The following is a 21,162-nucleotide window of genomic DNA, read 5'->3' on the forward strand; positions in this document are numbered from 1 at the left end:
ATAACATTATAATAATGTTTATTAATTGAAAATTAAATGGTTTATATGCTTTGCAGACTTGGTCAGTGATTGAATTTATCAATATAGAAGGCCAATCAAACGCTGTAGAAGTTGTACCAACCTCATGGATGACATTTACAAATGATCAAATAATGTGTAAATGGCCGGAAAAAAATGTTAGGAAATATATATTACGGAAAGAACCCCCAAACGACAATTGGCAAAAATACATAGTGCAACTAATATTTCAAAGTAGTAAGTATTGTCATAAAAATATTGATAGTATATAATAAGATAATATCTTAATTAAACATGTTTTATATTAAAAAAATGACTTTTTCGTATTTAATATATCAAATCATAACTTCCCAATATTTATGAATACGGTTATGGAAAAGACTTATATAAATCATGTAATACAAATGTATGTATATATATAGACAATTAATAAAATAATTTGTAATTACAGATTCATATAAGGAAGCTATAGATGTTGTACATAAAAAAATTTGAACCGATACATCAGATACATCATGTTCGCAATTAGGCCGAGGGAAAAGAAAAAAGAAAACATTCCAACCAGTTACAGCAAACAACTTAAATGATGACGATTCAAATCCGCGAATGACACCACCTCCGTTAATGACTGTCATGGATTTGCATTTAGAAAATGAACAGTTGACAAATGGTATAACAATAAATAAATATATATATTATTTTTATAAATCTTTAACATTATTTTTTTAACTTGCAAATAAAGTAATGCTTAATAGTGTAATTTTTTATACATTTAGATTTGATTAATGATGATAACCAAAACTTGGACAAGGATATCGAAAATATGGATGAAACAGCAATAAACGTGAGTCAAAATAAAAAGAATAATATTGCCTCTGAAGACCATGTAACTTCTGATGAAGGTATAAACAAATAATTTTTGGTACAATAAGGTATTAAACAATACAAGTCGATTTTAAGTAATCCCGCTTAATATATATATCCTAAAAAAATCATAAAAATGAAAAGGTCAGGCCATGTTCAAAAGAAGGTACTCAAAAATTTAAACGATCTAATAATAAATTATCACGAAAAGTAACTGATATGTTATTCAAGGTGCCAGTTCAAAGTGAACATACGTAAAGTGTATATTATCTAAATTTAGTAATAATATATTACCATGAAAAGTAACTGTGATATTTTATTCAAGGTGCAAGTTCACATTGAATATACATACATATAAGTAAAACTGATTACAATTTGATTCTAAAAAATAAGTGCGATATGTTATTCTTAGTGCACAAAATATAATAGTCGTTTATAGAGATTTGATTTGAAATTTATACTAGCCCGTACAATGAAAAATAATTGCTCGTAATTCCAGAGTACCAATTTGTTAATGACTCAGAAAAATAACATGGCGGCCTGCTCTCAAAAAACTATGATGTTTCTCGATGTCCATTTAGAAATAATGTCGAAGCTCTTACAGAATAATTACTACAACATTTGAAATACGAAAAGTATTACATTAGAAGAAAATTAGATTAGAATAAGGATTCAACGTATTTTTAAAAGCTCTACACACACAACGAAGTGAATATACAAAACTATATACAAATACCTTTTTCTTCTGTGTTTCTGAAGAAAATTGTAAGTCAAATGAAACCTTGCACTTTGAGAACCATGTCACTTACTTTTCAGAGTCAAATTGATAAATTTTTTTTGTATTATATATTTTAATGATATTTATTTCTCACTTGCATCTTGAATAATTAATATGTAATTTTTTATTGTATATTACGACAAATAATCAGTAAACTTTTTAAGCGTATAGCTTTATTGTAGTTGACCTGAGAACTGTACATTTATAAATTTTACTTAATATACACTCGTTTCGAGCAACAAGGCAAAGTTTTCTGATCAATAACTTACTCCCTGAAAATACGGTATAACACAAATCGGAAGTTGATACAAAAATTCGTAATTTTACTAAAGAAAGATTGGAGGTTTTTAATTTATACAATTTTCACAACTCTTATTTCAATTATTTATTCTACCCATCGAAAGTTTTTTGAGAGCAGGCCGCCATGTTATTTTTCTGAGTCATTAACAAATTGGTACTCTGGAATTACGAGCAATTATTTTTCATTGTACGGGCTAGTATAAATTTCAAATCAAATCTCTATAAACGACTATTATATTTTGTGCACTAAGAATAACATATCGCACTTATTTTTTAGAATCAAATTGTAATCAGTTTTACTTATATGTATGTATATTCAATGTGAACTTGCACCTTGAATAAAATATCACAGTTACTTTTCATGGTAATATATTATTACTAAATTTAGATAATATACACTTTACGTATGTTCACTTTGAACTGGCACCTTGAATAACATATCAGTTACTTTTCGTGATAATTTATTATTAGATCGTTTAAATTTTTGAGTACCTTCTTTTGAACATGGCCTGACCTTTTCATTTTTATGATTTTTTTAGGATATCACTTACTTTTTAAAGTACAGATATATAGAGCAGCTTTCTAGTAATTCAAGTATCACAAATATATGTATTTTCGATTCTTATCACATAACTTTGTATAAGTAACAATTTATGCAATACAGTTCAAAATAATTAAAATATATGGTATATATGTACATATATAAAATATATAATTATATTATAATATACATATATATTTTATTTAATCATATATGTAAATGTTTGTATAATTGTAATAACTTTTAACGATACATTGCACATTTATTTCAATTGCAACAGAATGAATTTATATTCTTGTATGAATATTGAAAATAAAGAATGGGCCCCTCCATCGCCCATTCTCGTGAGAACGCAACCATATATTTTTCTTTGTCTCTCCGATTTTAACACGACATATATATTTCTGTCTGATAATTTTTTTCTGGATGATATTTTTTGAAATGTCATGAAGCCTAGGTCAAATTAGAAACTTATTGCACTCGTTTTAATGCAGCGCTTACAGCAGCTTTTATAAAGCGCCAGAGCAGTCGATATTTTATTTTGGCGCTTACGGCAACTTTTATACAGCGCTAGAACAGTTGATGTTTTAATGTAGCGTTTACGGCAGCCTTTATACAGCGCCATTATTTAATCTGTTCTAAGAACAATATGTATGCCCCTTGTGCTCCTTTGGGCCATTTTTTCTTGAACACTTCCATATCATTAGAGTAATACCATTCCGATTTTGTGTCAGCTCTCAACATACACGTGTAGTGACCACGATTCATTTCTTCACCTTCGTGAAATATAGCGCTTATTAGCTTGTACTTTTTTTATTAATCGTGATATTACTCGTCGGCACGGCGGTAATCCGATTGTTGATAATTTTTTTAGAAGCACCGTTTACAAAAGTATATAAATTGAGCTGTATTACTACGACGGATAAAGTTGATTCGATTACGGTTTTCTTTTTCAACACGGTGCCCTTACATTTGTTACAATTGCCATTTATCGTTTCCCATTTAGAAAATTCTACATTAATCAAACTTTGTAGAGTGACACCTTTTTTCCTTTTTAATGTCGATTGTATAGGTAATATTAACAAACTACTGCTTTCCAGCTTAGTTACATTGTAATTACATTTGATATTCGAGCAACATGTTACGTGCTTTAATTCGAGTTTTAATACATCATTGATGTCGGAATACGTCGATATTAGAGCCGTAAAAAATTCCGAAACATCTTGTTGTGTTCGTTCTTCGAAGCGTTTTCCGACAGATCTTCTAACCGCTTGAATGTTGCAATATTTACGTTCACCATACGCGCAGATAGCATCAATCAATGCATTCGATGCTTTATTTTTCAGTATTTGTTGCCTAATACGTACGCAATGAAACGCACATTGTAATATTACATTAGCGTAACACGAAACAGCATCGTTATTGCAAAGGCCATATATTTTCCACGTAACTATACTTTCTGGTTCCTCACAATCATAATTCTGCATATCATCAATGATATTAGAGATATCCCATCGACGATCGTACATTTTCACAATCTTTTTCTCGGACGGATTGATTTGTGGCAGTTCAGATTTGAATATAGATCTCAGTCGATTATATTCTACAATGGCTCTCGAGTTTGCTTTAACTGAGGCTGGATTGAAATTTATCAAATGTAGGCCTTCTAATTTACTTAGTCGTGACAAACCTACATAGGCTTGACCATCACTGAATACAGTCGTTCCTAAATCCATCATTGCATTGTTACATGTAATTCCTTCGATTATAAATAATTCGACATTCTTTAATTTGTCTCTCAAAGTTTTCAAGACCATGTCTGACAATTGCGTATATTTTGGTGTAGATTCATGACTAACCGGTAGTTGAAACATTCTATGGATTGTCAAGCCATCCATATTGAATGCTGCGATACCCGTGGGAGCAGATATGGCAGTCGTTTTTTCCAAATTTATTCTGATCCAATGTTTAATCGTTTCAATTAGAAAACTTTTCCCTGTACCACCCTCGCCACTTACGTACAGTCGCAGAATCTGATTCTTATCTTGTAAAACTTGGCATACTCCATCAAAGACTCTTTTCTGGTCTTCGTTCAATTGCGACATCATTTGCGATAAATCAATCGGGTCGTCAATCTTACCAAAATCTTCCAGATCTTTCATCGCGTCGTCAGCTTCTATCGGATTACAATCCAGTTCATCGTCATCGGATTTGTCTCTGTCTGCTGTTTTCAGATCATTTTCGCGCTTCTCGATTAATTCAGCAACGTTCTCAAAAGCTTTCTGTATTTCTTCGAGCCTTTCGTGATATTTCATTGCCTTCGTTAAAACAGACTCTGAATTCTTAAAGGCATCCGTGTAAGTCTCGAATGTACCTTTGAGTTCACTCAAATCTCTCCATGGTTTGAACAGAAGAAGCAGCGAGTAAAAGTATTTTTCGGGCTTCAGTTTTTATATTAAATCGATAATGGTTAATTAAATAACCCTTTTTTCGTTTTTTTAAAAATAAACCCGATGCCAGTTTGTAACACTTGACTTCGTCATTATTTGACATCTGTTTCGTAATTTCCCAGAATCTGGCAAAATCGTACAAATTCAATGATTCTAATTCCTGAGGTCTATTTGGATAGTAATCATCGATGAGTGACGAACAGTAAATATTCGTAGAATTTTCATCGAGAGCTTAAATTTCATTAAATGTTTTAACTTTTCTATTTCTCACCTCATTAACATCGATCCATTTGACCATGGTATCATTATCCGTACCGTACAAGGGATTCCCTAATAGTGTATCCGCAGCTTCTAAAGCACCGCATTCTCTGTTATTTAATGAACGCATTGCAAAATTCCACAGTTTCGATGCCAAGGACTTATTCGAATCTATCACTTTAAAGTCTGTATTGCATTTTTCCGACTTTGTCGTGTATTTTGTTAAATATGAGTTTAAAAACTCTGATTTTTCTCTAATAAATTGTATGTCCATATTTCCCTCCCAGGCTAATTTGATAGCCGGATTATAATCATTTATAAACCTTTTCGACTGCTTGCGAGGAAGATCGTACAATCTGCTCTTACTGCGTAAATTTTTGCTACCGACTATCGAAGTGATAACGTCTCTTAAAACGAAATTCTCAGTAACTGGCCGAGGAAAATCGAACCGACACTTTCTGTATATATTAGTTTCCGTTTTTTCGTACGCATGCAATACGAGTTATGTTTATGATTTTGATCACTTATTACCGTATCGTACAACGTTGGCGAAACATTTTCATCTGGAATTTCACACGTTACGTATTTTTGAATAAACGTAGCAACTTCTTCATCCGGCAATTTTCCTAATACTGGAGCATCTTTTATCCAAATCATACAATGCATGTGCTGGATACTTCTACGTTGATATTCCAGTCACCAGAAGTAATGAATAACCTTTCCTATTGGATTATCGGACAAACAAATAAAATCAATCATGGCTTTGAATTTTATACACATGAATCTAAAAGTACTTACAAGATCGTATGCGATTAGTTCGCTGATGCTTAACTTCTCTTTATTCGGGATTTATATCTCGTAAATATTCACCCAAATCGGACCATTTCCATTCACTAGGACTCAAAGTCAAAAACCACGTCGCTGGACCGTAATGCAAAGTCATGCATTTTACATTATTGGACGGTTGTCGCCAAAATTGATCCGTATTTCAATTTTGCGAAAATACTCATTAAATTCGATTCTAATTGGTAACCTTTCAATTCGTTCAAGTATCTACCAGCAGTGTATCTCTCTCGTGGGTTAGTAACCATTATCGTATAATAGATACCACTTTTCAACTGTCGGTAGTTAGCATCATTGAGAAGGAAGAACAGATACTGCAGATTCAACCTGAATCTACTATGTTTCGACATCAATCGTGTTCTAATAAATAAATATTCCGGCAATGCAAAGTTTCTATCTTCTCGTTGTCCATTGACACCATCAGGATATAAATCAGGGAAACACATGACATCCAGATATTTATAACGATTATCCATTGGAAAATCTTCAATTTTCATCATTTGATAAAGCTTCAATGCAGATTCGTTATCGATTCTTTTCGCGTGTATTGGGTATATTGTATACTGATCGTTAATATCCGAATGTTCAGTGATTTGTGTGAGAAAAGCCGTACGTTTTAAAACGGTTTGATCATTATTATTTTTGTTTTGCTGTACATTGTACAAATTCAATGCTGGTAATTCCTCAACCACCTCATTTATTTCGTCATTGTCGCTTTCCTCATCGACAATCCGATATTCTGTTTCCTACAACTTATTCTTTAATAGATCATCAGATGACGCTGGAAGACGAATTTTTGAATAATGAGGATTATTTTCTTTCAACCATTGTAAAGCCTTATACATTTTATTAATATCTACCAAATTTTCCCAAACCACTTTAGATTTCTTGGGTATACCTCGAACGAGAATGTGCAACTCGTGATTCAAATTTATAGGATCTTCCGGAGGACATACCTTATTCAATGTTTCTTGTAAAGGCAGAGGCAAATGAAATGTTCTACCTTTGCCTAAACAGAGTTCGATTATATAAGTTTCTTGATTTAAAATGTGCTATATTTAAATCATTTAATTATTTTTTTCGTTTAAGTACAATTAACAGCAAAAACTGCATATACGTAGGTATGTATTTGACTCTACTGCCATTACTTGAAACAAATACATTATTCGATATTAACAAATTGGAACTCTGGAATTACGAGTAATTATTTTTCATTGTACAGACTAGGTTTAAATTTTTGAGAACCTTCTTTTGAACATGGCTTGACCTTTTCATTTTTATGATTTTTTGGAGATAGGGTGAGAGAGGACGAATGAGGGTAAGAGAAGACGAGATAGGCGAAAGAGGGTGAAAGAGAACGAAAAAGGGTGAGAAAGGACGTACGAGGGTGAAAGAGGTGAGAGAGGGTGAGAGAGGACGAAAGAGGGTGAAAGAGGACGAAAGAGGTCGAAAGAGGGTGAGAGAGAACGAAAGAGGGTGAAAGAGGACAAAAGAGGGTGAGAGAGGACGAAAGAGTGTGAAAGAGGTCGAAAGAAGATGAGAGAGGGCGAAAGAGGGTGAGAAAGAATGAAAGAGGGTGAGAGAGGACGAAAGAGAGTGAAAGAAGGTGAAAGAGGACGAAAGAGGGTAAAAGAGGGTGAGAAATAAATTAGGTGAGAATGACGAAATAGATTAAATATGACGAAAATGTTGAAAGTCTACTAAATATTTTGAGGTCCTTAAATTGTTTAAATCGAACAGTTTGCGCCCTGTTGCTCTCTCCTTCCCTCTGTTTCGTTCTCTTCCTCCCTCTTTTTCTCTCTCCTTCCCTCTTTTCCCTCTTCCTCCCTCTTTTTCCCTCTCCCCCTCGTTCTCGCTTCCTGCCCTCGGTCCCTCCTCCGCCTCTGCCCCGTTTGCGCTGTCCTGCCCCGTGGTGCCCTCTGCCTCTCTCGCCTTCCCGCGCTGTGCCCGCGGCCGCCCGCGGGTGCGCGCGGGCGCCCGCGGTGCCCGCGGTGCGCGCGGCCGCCCGCGGGTGCCCCGGCGCCCGCTGGGTGGGCTGGGCAGTGGTGGGGGTGGGGTGGGAGTGGGGGTGTTGGGGGTGGGGGGGCGGATGTGGGAGGAAAGGGAGTGGGTGGCAAGTTGAGGGAGGTGTGAGTGAAAGGTGAGAAGAGATTTATACGCGGACAGAGAAGAAGAAGAAGAAGAAGAAGAAGAAGAAGAAGAAGACGACGTTACTTCATTTTTCATGAAAAACGTCACTTTTTGACCGCTTGTATCTCCAGAACGGCTTGACCGATTTTATTTTTTCTTGGCTCAAATTACTCGTGGCGATGCCGCCTTTCAGGTTATATTACGTGCAATTCAAAATTTTTTATATTTTAGTAGTTCTACACCCCCAAAAAATGGACTTTGATGGTGCAGGATAAGGAGACTTGTAGTGTCTTTTAAGATCTTTTAGGGTTTGAACATGGCCGGAGACACTACCGCGTCTCCTGATATATTGTATATATGTACAACACATTTTAATATAACATATTATACATTTATTATTTTAGAACAAATGAGAAAAAATTCGAGAAATATATATTAACATTAAATATAATTAAATTAAATATAATAAAATGTATAATGAATTGAAAATGTTCTCAATAAAAATATGGTTTAAAAAACGTAAATTATTTATTATTTATATTGTAACTATTACGTACAATAACTTTGCTAGAACCAAGGAAAAGATATATATTATTTAAATTCAGTCATTTTAATATCATCAATCAAACATCTTCGATTAAAATTTAAATTGTATTAATCGTTACACATTGTTAATTAATGGAAATAGAGAAATTATATCGATTTTCTTAAGTCAATTATTAATGGAAGAGATTCGCATTAAATTTGATATATTTAATCGTCAATTAAATATTTTTTAATTGTTTCTGCTCAAATCAATTGTCAATTGAATTGTCTTCGATTGAATCTGTTTTTTTCAATCGTCAATTAAAGTACTTTTAATTAAAATTAACTCATATTAATCGTTAATTAAAAAACTTTTAATTAAATTAGCTTGTATTAATTTTTAATCGATCGTTCTCCGATTAATTTCGTTTATATCAATTGTCATTATGATAATCTCATTATTCTTTGTGACATGATCTTACATGAGAAAATTTAATTCTATATTAACACAGATGTTACCGTCAATTTCATCAACTTTAAACTTTCCTGACTGAAATTTGAATGCGAGATAGATAGAGAATCGTACACCGCGTAACGGTTAAAGAAGAAACTAGCAATTATTGCATAACTGTGACGTATCGTTTATGTCAATAACGTAATGAATCTATAATTGTTACATAAAATTGTTATGTAATTTTGGCGTTACTTTATTATATATGTATTTATGTATTTTGATTAATGTAAATGTGTATACTCTAAAAGTTTCGTAAATACTACGTAATTTTAATGACATAATTGTAACATTATGTTAAATACGTAACGTTTATGTATTTTGGTTAATATAAATGTGTATACTCTAAAAGTTTCGTAAATGCTACATAATTCTAATAACTAATTGTAACGTTATATTAAATACGTAACATTATTTTGTTGACATCAATGTATACATTCTGTAAAAACTTTATTATAATCATTACATACAGTATAATAACAAAATTGCGATATTTTTTTTATTTAATGTGACATCGCAATTTCGTTATTTTAATTATATAATAGTTATAATAAGGTTTTTAAAGAATATATACATTGATATCAACAAAATAATATTAATGTTACATATTTAACATAACGTTACAATTATGTCATTAAAATTACGTAGTATTTACGAAACTTTTAAAGTATACACATTTATATTAACCAAAATATTATAATTATATATAATAGTTATAATAAGGTTTTTACAGAATATATACATTGATATCAACAAAATAATATTAGTGTTACATATTTAACATAACGTTACAATTATGTCATTAAAATTACGTAGTATTTACGAAACTTTTAGAGTATACACATTTATATTAACCAAAATATCATAATTATATATAATAGTTATAATAAGGTTTTTACAGAATATATACATTGATATCAACAAAATAATATTAATGTTACATATTTAACATAACGTTACAATTATGTCATTAAAATTACGTAGTATTTACGAAACTTTTAGAGTATACACATTTATATTAACCAAAATACATAAATGACAACATAATTGACAATTGATATAAACGAAATTAATCGGAGAACGATCGATTAACAATTAATACAAGCTAATTTACAATTGTCAATTAAATAATCTTTAATTGACTTCGATCATATTAATTGTTAATTAAACGATCTTCGATTAATCTAGCTTATATCAATCGTCATTGTAACGAAATCTAATTAATCTTTCTAAAATTAATCGTCAATTAAAAATATTTTAATTAAATCTGTTCATATCCTTTGTTCAATTATAAAAAATTTAATTGATATTTTGCCATCTCTGATACCCAGTAAACACGAAGGGATCATTAACGAAACAATTACATAATAATCTATATATGTATATGTTATGTTATAGATCGGCGAAACAAAACAATGACGTATCATTTATGTCAATAACGTAATGAATTTGTTATGCAATTTTGGTGTTACTTTGTTATGTAACATTTATGTATTTTGGTTAATATAAATGTGTATACTCTAAAAGTTTCGTAAATACTACGTAATTTTAATGACATAATTGTAACGTTATGTTAAATATGTAACACTAATATTATTTTGTTGATATCAATGTATATATTCTGTAAAAACCTTATTATAACTATTATATATAATTATAATATTTTGGTTAATATAAATGTGTATACTTTAAAAGTTTCGTAAATACTACGTAATTTTAATGACATAATTGTAACGTTACGTTAAATATGTAACATTAATATTATTTTGTTGATATCAATGTATATATTCTGTAAAAACCTTATTATATAACTATTATATATAATTATAATAACGAAATTACGATGTCACATTAAATAAAAAAAATATCGCAATTTTGTTATTATACTGTATGTAATGATTATAATAAAGTTTTTACAGAATGTATACATTGATGTCAACAAAATAATGTTACGTATTTAATATAACGTTGCAATTAGTTATTAGAATTATGTAGCATTTACGAAACTTTTAGGATATACACATTTACATTAACCAAAATATATAAATGTTACGTATTTAACATAACGTTACAATTATGTCATTAAAATTACGTAGTATTTACGAAACTTTTAGAGTATATACATTTACATTAACCAAAATACATAAACGTTACGTATTTAACATAACGTTACAATTATGTCATTAAAATTACGTAGTATTTACGAAACTTTTAGAGTATACACATTTACATTAACCATAATACATAAATACATATATAATAAAGTAACGCCAAAATTACATAACAATTTTATATAACAATTATAGATTCATTACGTTATTGACATAAACGATACGTCACAGTTATGCAATAATTGCTAATTTCTTCTTTAACCGTTACGCGGTGTACGATTCTCTATCTATCTCGCATTCAAATTTCAGTCAGGAAAGTTTAAAGTTGATGAAATTGACGGTAACATCTGTGTTAATATAGAATTAAATTTTCTCATGTTGAGATCATGTCACAAAGAATAATGAGATTATCATAATGATAAGTATCAATTAATTATTAAATTTAATAAACATTTAAATTATATATTGATTAAAAAATAAATATTACATTTACTATCTCATTAACTAATTTTTCATATTTATCTAACTCATTTATTTTTAATCAATATATAATTTAAATGTTTATTAAATTTAATAAACATTTAAATTATATATTGATTAAAAAATAAATATTATATATATTTATATATATAAATAATTAATAATTAAGAAATATTTTCTTAAATATTATAATAATTATTAATAGATAATATAGTAAAATTTATTAATAATTAATACTCTATTTCTCTATATATAAATATTTTATTATTTTAATAAATAATTAATTATTAATTAAATAAATGATTTATAATAAATTTATAATAGTTATTAAATATATTCTAATTAATAAAATATTTATATATTTTATATAAATATTAACCTTATATTATTATAACATTTTATTATAACATATTATACATTTATTATTTTATACCATACCTAGATATACCTAAATATACCATATTATCTAATTACTAAAATAATTTCTTTTTTAATTACAGTTTACAGAGGAAGACGCGCCGGAGTTCGCGTCCAAGAGGAGCGCTTTATGCGCTTCCTCATGAAACTGTCCTCGCCGAATTATTATTGGGGCAACAGGCCGAGGAGGGGCGGACGAGAAGGCGGACGAGGACGGGGACGGCGAAACGCCTAATAGCATATACATACATTATATATACATAAATAAATATACATATATATACATTCTTCATTTTATTTAAATAAAAACCCTATCAAGAGACACGGTAGTGTAACGCGACCATGTAAGAGCATAGCCGAGACACCGTATATCTTAACGCGAGTCGGACATTTGAGTCTTTATAATATTTTGAATCCTCAATAACGGCAGAAGCAATCGAGTATATACTAGACTTAATCGATACACGTATTCACACGTATACAACACATGCGCACACATATATCACACGTACACAACACATGCAAGATGCATGTAGTGGTAATTTTGTCCATCTCGCACGTTTTACAACAGACGGCGTTAGTAGTGCTCCGCGATATTGGCAGCGTGCGGGGTTATGTAAAAAAAATAATAAATATTGACGTGCGGGGTATAAAATAAATATTGATACGTTATCATTTTAAACTATTTCTTTTATAAAAATAATTACTTTCTTGCTACACTACCATCCTACTATTCCTTTTTTTATAAGTACCTGCATAATTATTGATGTAAAATAAGGAAGCGATCTTTACCAATAATAATTATTTATATACTTATGAAAGATGTAGTACAATGGTAGCGTTGCAGAAAATTATTATGAAAAAATAGTATAAATAAAATGATAACGTAACATAATAAAAGTATTTAATAAATATCAAAAAGTTGCAAATATCATTATATAAATATATATTTATAAAAGAATATGTTTATGATATACTAAACATGTGATATGCAATACTGCATATATGTAATTATATATAATATAAAAAAATATATCACATAATATACGAATACATCAGAATATTTAAAGTCTTCAAAGTGATGATAGTTCACATGATGTCAGATTTACCAAATGTTGACTTTGAACGAGATGTATATCAATTTATTGTAAGTAATGCAAAAAAACTTGAAGAGTTTATTTTTGACCAGCAGTTTTTCTCATTGAAATATTAATTCTTATATTTAGAGTAAAGCAAAAAAACTTGAAGAGTTTATTTTTGACCAGCAGTTTTTCTCATTGAAATATTAATTCTTATATTTAGAAATGTATGTAGAAGTTATAATATGCTCTATTACACATTTAAGGAGGCATATATAAATTATCAATTTTGATATTTTGACATGTTATGTAACAAGAGAAACATGATTATTCTTCATTAATAATATCAGAGGAGGCCACTTTTATATTCTACTTAATTTGTAGTTTCTTATTACTACTAAAATAAATGTACTTTTAATAAGAGTAAATAAAAAAAGCGATTTATAAATCATTGTCCGAAAAAAGATGTATAAGCTATGTCAAAGCTGATCTAAAATTTTTATGAAATCAGCTATAAATATTTTAGAAAGAAAATTAAATAATATAAAATTATGTTACTCAAAGAAATGTTTTGTGTGTACACACCGATAAAGTTAAAAAAAAAAGTAAAATTATTTGATACAGCAAAAATTGGAAAATTTATCTGCTCTAAAATGCAAGATGCCAAGTCAAAAATTAAAATTTAAAAACTTATGCAAATTTAAAATTAATATAAAATAAAAAGAAATAATAAAATTTTAGTTAAAAAAACTGGGCGCGCTGCTAAATAATATTCTAATGATATTAAAATTAAATTGTTACTTTTAAACTCATTGCAATTAAAAGGGGGGAGAAAGAATGAAAGAGGGTTAGAGAGGATGAAAGAAAGTGAAAGAGGACGAAAGAGGGTGAGAGGGAATGAAAGAGAGTGAAAGACGACGAAACAGGGTGAAAGAGGGTGAGAGGGAATGAAAAAGGGTGAGAGAGGACGAAAGAGGGTGAAAGAGGACGAAAGAGGGCGAAAGAGGGTGAAAGAGGACGAAAAAGGGTGAAAGAGGACGAAAGAGGGTGAGAAAGGACGTACGAGGGTGAAAGAGGTGAGAGAGAGTGAGAGAGGACGAAAGAGGGTGAAAGAGAATAAAAGAGGGTGAGAGGACGAAGGAGAGTGAAAGAGGACGAAAGAGGGTGAAAGAGAATGAAATAGGGTGAAAAAAAATGAAAGAGAGTGAGAGAAGACAAAGGAGAGTGAAAGAGGACGAAAGAGGGTGAAAGAGGTCGAAAAAGGGTGAGAGAGGACGAAAGAGGGTGAAAGAGGACGAAAGAGGGTGAAAGAGGGCGAAAGAGGGTGAGAGGGAATGAAAGAGGGTGAGACAGAATGAAAGAGGGTGAGACAGAATGAAAGAGGGTGAGAGAGGACGAAGGAGAGTGAAAGAGGACGAAAGAGGGTGAAAGAGAATGAAATAGGGTGAAAAAAAATGAAAGAGAGTGAGAGAAGACAAAGGAGAGTGAAAGAGGACGAAAGAGGGTGAAAGAGGTCGAAAAAGGGTGAGAGAGGACGAAAGAGGGTGAAAGAGGACGAAAGAGGGTGAAAGAGGGTGAGAGGACGAAAGAGGACGAAAGAGGGTGAAAGAGGGCGAAAGAGGGTGAAAGAGGACGAAAGAGAGTGAAAGAGGATGAAAGAGTGAGAGAGAATGAAAGAGGGTGAGAGAGGACGAAAGAGGGTGAAAGAGGCGAAAGATGGTGAAAAAGGACGAAAGAGGGTGAAAGAGGACGAAAGAGGGTGAGAGAGGACGAAAGAGGGTGAAAGAGGACGAAAGAGGGTGAGAGGACGAAAGAGGGTGAAAGAGGGCGAAAGAGGGTGAAAGAGGACGAAAGAGAGTGAAAGAGGATGAAAGAGTGAGAGAGAATGAAAGAGGGTGAGAGAGGACGAAAGAGGGTGAAAGAGGCGACAGATGGTGAAAAAGGACGAAAGAGGACGAAAGAGGACGAAAGAGGGTGAAAGAGGCGAAAGATGGTGAAAGAGGACGAAAGAGGGTGAAAGAGGGTGAAAGAGGACAACAGAGGGTGAGAGAGAACAAAAAGACTGAAAAAATAGGACGAAAGAGGGTGAGTTAGGGCGAAAGAGGGGTGGGAGTGGGGGTGGGGGTGGGGGCGGGATGTGGGAGGGAAAGGGGTGGGTGGAAGTTGAGGGAGGTGTGAGTGAAAGGTGAGAAGAGATTTATATATATATATAATCCTGATGACGTCAACGGACGCGGACAGAGAAGAAGAAGAAAAAGAAGAAGAAGAAGAAGAAGAAGAAGAAGAAAACGACGTTTCTTAATTTTTCATGAAAAACGTCACTTTTTGACCGCTTGTATCTCCGGAACGGCTTGACCGATTTTATTTTTTCTTGGCTCAAATTACTCGTGGCGATGCCGCCTTTCAGGTTATGTTACGTGCAATTCAAAATTTTTTATATTTTAGTAGTTCTACACCCCCAAAAAATGGACTTTGATGGTGCAGGATAAGGAGACTTGTAGTGTCTTTTAAGGTCTTTTAGGGTTTGAACATGGCCGGAGACACTACCGCGTCTCCTGATAGTGTCTATTAATTTATTAATTTAATATTAAATAAATACAATAATGATACTAAAAATTTCCATTATTTAGATCCTAAAGATGCTGTTAATCCAGTAAATAATATGATACCAACCGATATCATTTTTGAAAATTTTCCAGCAGGTAATCATTCATATTTATTGTTCTTTTGTTTATAGTAATATAATTTGTAAATTTATATTTCAGATAGTCAGAATATTGTTTCAATCCTGCAAAACACGATTGCGATTAAAAAATTATTGGAACAACAAAATGCATTTTTAAAGCAATTAGAGCGTACAAATAATTCGCTTCCACTGCTCTCAGCATCTGGTTCAAGCTGTAGTAGTACTTTTTCTCTTATTCCGAACAAACCTTTCAAGAAATTTACAAAATTACTTGATTTCGACATCGCATTAAAAACTAATGAGGAAGGACAAAAACAAATGGTAAAAATAGTCTACATTTCTTATTTCTTGTTTTTTGAATATTTGAGACAAAATTCAAGGTTCGAACTGGTAAAATAATGTAAATGGTTAGAAAGAAATTGCTTTCAAAAGCAATTTTGATTGTTCAAGCTTGATTAAACTAGGATTATTTTATAACATTCATTATAATTTCATTGTACCATTGTTGAATATGCCAAAACTACTGATATCTATTTTTAAAAAATATATATTTAACCCTTTTTCCTTCTGACTAACTGACTTTAATTGAAATTAAAATAGACAAAAAGGATGCTCAATATTTACCAGAAAGGCTCGAACAATTGTATATATATATATATGTATTTACATTTTTTTCGTAGGAAACATTTTTCTATTTATTAGGAGGCACTTCTCCCCACGATCAAATAAAAGCTGGACTAGAAAAAATATTTACTAATAAATTGGGTACAAAATGTTCTTGGATGGGTCGCAATGGCAACTTCGAAGTGAACACACTAATAATTATGGACATTTTAAAACGTATATAGAAATGTAAAAATATATAATTATAAAAAATTAATGCTTTTAATAGCATAATAATTGTACCGGTACTATATTAACTTTTTTTTTGTTACATTTGTAGGATCGACTAGAAAACACTTTCCATTTTTGACAGATAAACAATTTCAGAACTATGTGTCAGCTTGGTTAAGGCACTCAAAAACGCGCTACGACAGAGAACTAGTATGTTTTACGTTTTACTTGTATATTTTAGTTTTCGATATAACAACATATTTATTATTACTTTTATTTTTTACAGGCAAAGCAACAACGTCAATAAGTTTTATCATTTTTTAAGTATCACAATAATAGTTACTTGTGTATTTAGTGTATTCATGAATTTTTTATTTTTACGTTAAAATCAAAGAGAAATTAATATTTTTATATTAAAATGTTGGCTTGTATTAAAATTATTTAGCGATGAATGAATGCAATTAGATGATAACTTATATATATTACTAAAACTTCTTATTGCCCACATTAACAGCACTGACCATATTAGTTGTGTTAGCGATTTGTGTTATTATGTATCTTATAAGTTAATTATATATGTGTGTGAACTATTAACTTGCTTTTTCTTTATTCCAAGTCAGCAGAACGGAATTTCATATTTACCAATAAATAAATTTTAATTGTACATTATTATATAATAAATGGACACCATTATTCTCGCTGTTTATTAATTAGGTACAATTAATATTTATTTTCAAGCGAATAAATACACGTTCTGTTGAGCTTCCAAGAACGTTACAAATATTGACAACGTTACAAATTGAAATTTGTGATGTTACTTTAATGTTTTTAGAATAACATTATTGAGGTGTTTCAATTACATATAATATAACATTGCAGATTGGTTACATAAACGTTAGAATAAAAATATTACACTTGAAACGTTACTGCGCTACAATAATTAAGGTCACCTAGATATCAATAAAACGTTCATACATAATAAATACAAATGTTTCAGTAATGTCTCATATACGTCCCAAAAATGTTACAATTGAGATGTTTCATATGGAACATAATTGAGATAAAAAATTTCTAGTCGCAATGATATTACTTAAATCGTTTCTGCGATGTACACTGAAATGTTTCTCGGATGCTATATCTAAGTTCCTTAAACGTTCCAGGAACGTCACAAATGGAACGTCCTATATGTAACATAAAATAGATAGGACATTCTGGGTTACCGACATGTTTTATATGTGTTTCTGAGATATACCGACAAACATCACACTGCCACAATGTGATGATACTGTAACGTGCTTGAAACGTAATTTTGTTTAGCGGGTATTTGAACAAAGTATTGAGAGAGTTATAAAATGATTTTGAACAATAACAAAACAAAATAAAAGAAAATAAAGACAAAACAAAAAATTAGAAAAATAAGTAGGTAGATCTACGAGAGAAGAATAATGAAAAATGGAGAAGGTAATGGAAAAGAGATGTTAGATATTTAATAACCTGTTAAAAAAGATTAGAAAACAAATAAAAAATAGCAAAAATGCAATTAAAAGAAAAGAAATTATAAGAATTATGGACAATATACATATATATAAATAAGGGAAATAATAAAAAGAATAAAAATAATTTTTAAAATTATTTTCAAAAAATAACAAATTATGAAACAAAAATAAACAAAACAACAATGAATCTGCATATGAAAGAGAGACAACGATAAATCAACAACTTCTTTCTACAAAAGCGGTTTTCATAGTAAAAATAATGAAATTAAAAATAAATATAGTAGAAAAACGAGAAAAATAGCGGAATTGTAAAACTAAAAAACACCATTATGAAATAATGTCAGAAGAAGCAAGAAAATTAAGGGACATTTTATAAAACTTCTATTATTATACATTATTTAAGTTATGTAATTTTATTTTTTTTATATTATATTCTATATTGTATTACTCACTTGCTGTTTGTATATAAACGAACGATTTTCCAAAATATTTGTTCGGTTAAGGCGTGTTGTATCATGCGCAGTATAAAGGATGTTCAAATCAAAATTATATATATTAGATGTATTTTAAATATATATATTTATTATAATAGTTGCTTGTAAACATTGATTTTATTGATTTTATAAAGAAAAATTATATATATATATATATATATATATATATATATATATGTATACAGGGTAATAATTCAAAAACAAATAAAAAATAGCAAAAGATGCAATTAAAAAAAAGAAATTATAAGAATTATAGACGATATACACATATAGAAATAAGGGGAATAATAAAAAGAATAAAAATATCGCGTAAAAGTGAAATATAATTATTAAAACAATAAGTTGTAAGAATAAGATAATCACAAAGAGAATATTTAACAGGGTATTTTACATCTTTAACACATTATTTTGCATGAACGTAAGTATCTCATAAAATATTAATTTTTCGTCGATCTTGTTTTAAAAATTTTGTATATAAAATATTGAGAAAAATCAAAATTTTTGAAAAAAACTATATAGTTTATAAATTTATATATCAATATAGTTAGAAGCAAAATCGTCTCCCAATTATCTCAAGAATCTTCCATTAACAGGTTTACTACTAATTCTGTGATATCCTGCATATATATTCTGCATATGTACAATATAAATTTAAATATTAATTAAAGAATATAGATATATACGTATCAACACACGGACATAAGCGCGCGTGAGTGTGTGTGTGTGTGTGTGTGTGTCTGTACTATTATAAAATTAATATATAATTATAAATCCAAATTTATAAAGAATTAATTATCTTATAACTTTACACATTAACTTCATCAACATATTCACAAATTTATTTATAATAAATATTTTGATACGTACAATATAAAATCATTACCTGATTAAAGCAGCGATTATTTCGTCGCACCGAAAATTGTCGAAAACATCGATGATATGAACACGCGGCCAAGAACAACACGTGTGAAACGCGTGGCATCGAACATATCATTCTAAATACAAGCCGCACGATTACGCACCCCTGTCGCGCAGCCTGCGGTCTAATCAGTTTGTGGTCGTGAGAAGAAAGACTAACATCTCAGCAACTAACTTCGGTAAGTCATATACATATAAGATTCTGTAAACTATCGTTCTAACATCATCATCGTCTTTAATGAAATGTAGAATCAGTTAATTAGTAGTCAGCAATTAAGTTCGTTTATTATTAATAATTTATTTCGCGAGAACGACTAGCATTAAGCGACGGAACATTGTCATTTTTATGAACTTTTCGGGATCTTTTCGTGAATTTTTGAGATATTCGCATCTTATTTATTGGTTCCGTGATTATAATTATGATTTTACATATAGTTTTGCAATAGATATATTTCGGACGTACTTTAATGTTACTCTTGTCGTTCGCGCATAAAAACTTGTTTACGCGCATCGACTCGTTATATCAGGTGTTCGAAATATCCAGATCTTATTTCATTTTATTATAATTCCAGATGTACTCAAACACCGAAATGGCAGATGTAAGTATATTATTTTTCATTATAAAATACTACTATTTTTTATTATAAAAAACTAATACTCTTTATACATTTCAGATACCGATGAATGAAGCCGAGCCCGTCGCCGCCGGCCCCGTCGCCGCCGGCCCCGTTGCCGCCGACTATCGTAGAAGTTAGTTAAATTTTAATTTAATTAAATTGATATAAGCTAGATTAATAGTAGGAATACTAGGCCGGTTCTAACCCGGGTCCTCTGAGGGGGGTGCGGGGCGGGGGGGTATTCGGTGGCGAGGGGGTATGACGTCACGCGGGCAGGGGGGGTCTTATCAGCAGATAAGCTTATCTATGTTTATAAACAAAAGATAAACAATATCTATTACAAAGGGCTGCCGACAATCGGGGGGGGGGGAGTTGCGTTTCTTCTCTTCATACGTTTATGTTTATAAACAAAAGATAAACATTCCAGCAATATCTATTACAAAAGGGCTGCCGACAATCGGGGGGGGGGGGAGGGGTTGCGTTTCTTCTCTTCATACGTTTATGTTTATAAACAAAAGATAAACAATATCTATTACAAAGGGCTGCCGACAATCGGGGGGAGGGGGGGGGGTTGCGTTTCTTCTCCTTATACGTTATCTGTATATTTCTAAGAAATATAATCAAATTCTAAGAAGGGCCACCGCTTGACATACGCCGACAATCAAGGGGGTTGCGTTTCTTCCCCCATACGTTATCTGTATATTTCTAAGAAATATAATTAAATTCTAAGAAGGGCTGCCGCTTGGATCCGAGCGCCGACAATCAGTTCTCTGAAAATCTAAGATAATCAAATTTTAAGAAGGGCCACCGCT

At 30.9% G+C, this 21,162-nt stretch overlaps 1 protein-coding gene and 1 long non-coding RNA gene across 2 annotated transcripts; both read left to right on the forward strand.

Moving 5' to 3' along the window:
- The first annotated feature begins 624 nt into the window (after positions 1–624).
- Positions 625–17,176, forward strand: LOC146721080 (uncharacterized). Its single transcript, XM_085487465.1, has 7 exons — positions 625–688; positions 795–920; positions 15,936–16,007; positions 16,071–16,312; positions 16,672–16,831; positions 16,935–17,035; positions 17,112–17,176. Exons 1-7 carry the CDS (start codon positions 625–627, stop codon positions 17,130–17,132), a joined length of 786 nt encoding a protein of 261 aa, XP_085343591.1. The 3' UTR covers positions 17,133–17,176.
- A 2,482-nt stretch (positions 17,177–19,658) lies between these two features.
- LOC146721081 (uncharacterized) lies at positions 19,659–20,481 on the forward strand. The gene is made up of 3 exons (XR_014925805.1): positions 19,659–19,912; positions 20,306–20,332; positions 20,408–20,481. It is a non-coding gene; the product is annotated as an uncharacterized LOC146721081 (long non-coding RNA).
- Positions 20,482–21,162: the final 681 nt, after the last annotated feature.

Source organism: Nylanderia fulva, unplaced genomic scaffold (assembly GCF_048542155.1).
Source record: "Nylanderia fulva isolate GAGA-0341 unplaced genomic scaffold, ASM4854215v1 Scaffold554, whole genome shotgun sequence".
Taxonomy (NCBI): Eukaryota; Metazoa; Arthropoda; class Insecta; order Hymenoptera; family Formicidae; genus Nylanderia; species Nylanderia fulva.

Coding starts and splice junctions, on each gene's coding strand:
- LOC146721080 (XM_085487465.1), top strand. CDS start 625: ATGACACCACCTCCGTTAATGACTGTCATGGATTTGCATTTAGAAAAT. Junction 16,313..16,671: donor AGGAAGGACAAAAACAAATG/GTAAAAATAGTC, acceptor TTTTTTTCGTAG/GAAACATTTTTCTATTTATT. Junction 16,832..16,934: donor AATTATGGACATTTTAAAAC/GTATATAGAAAT, acceptor TTACATTTGTAG/GATCGACTAGAAAACACTTT.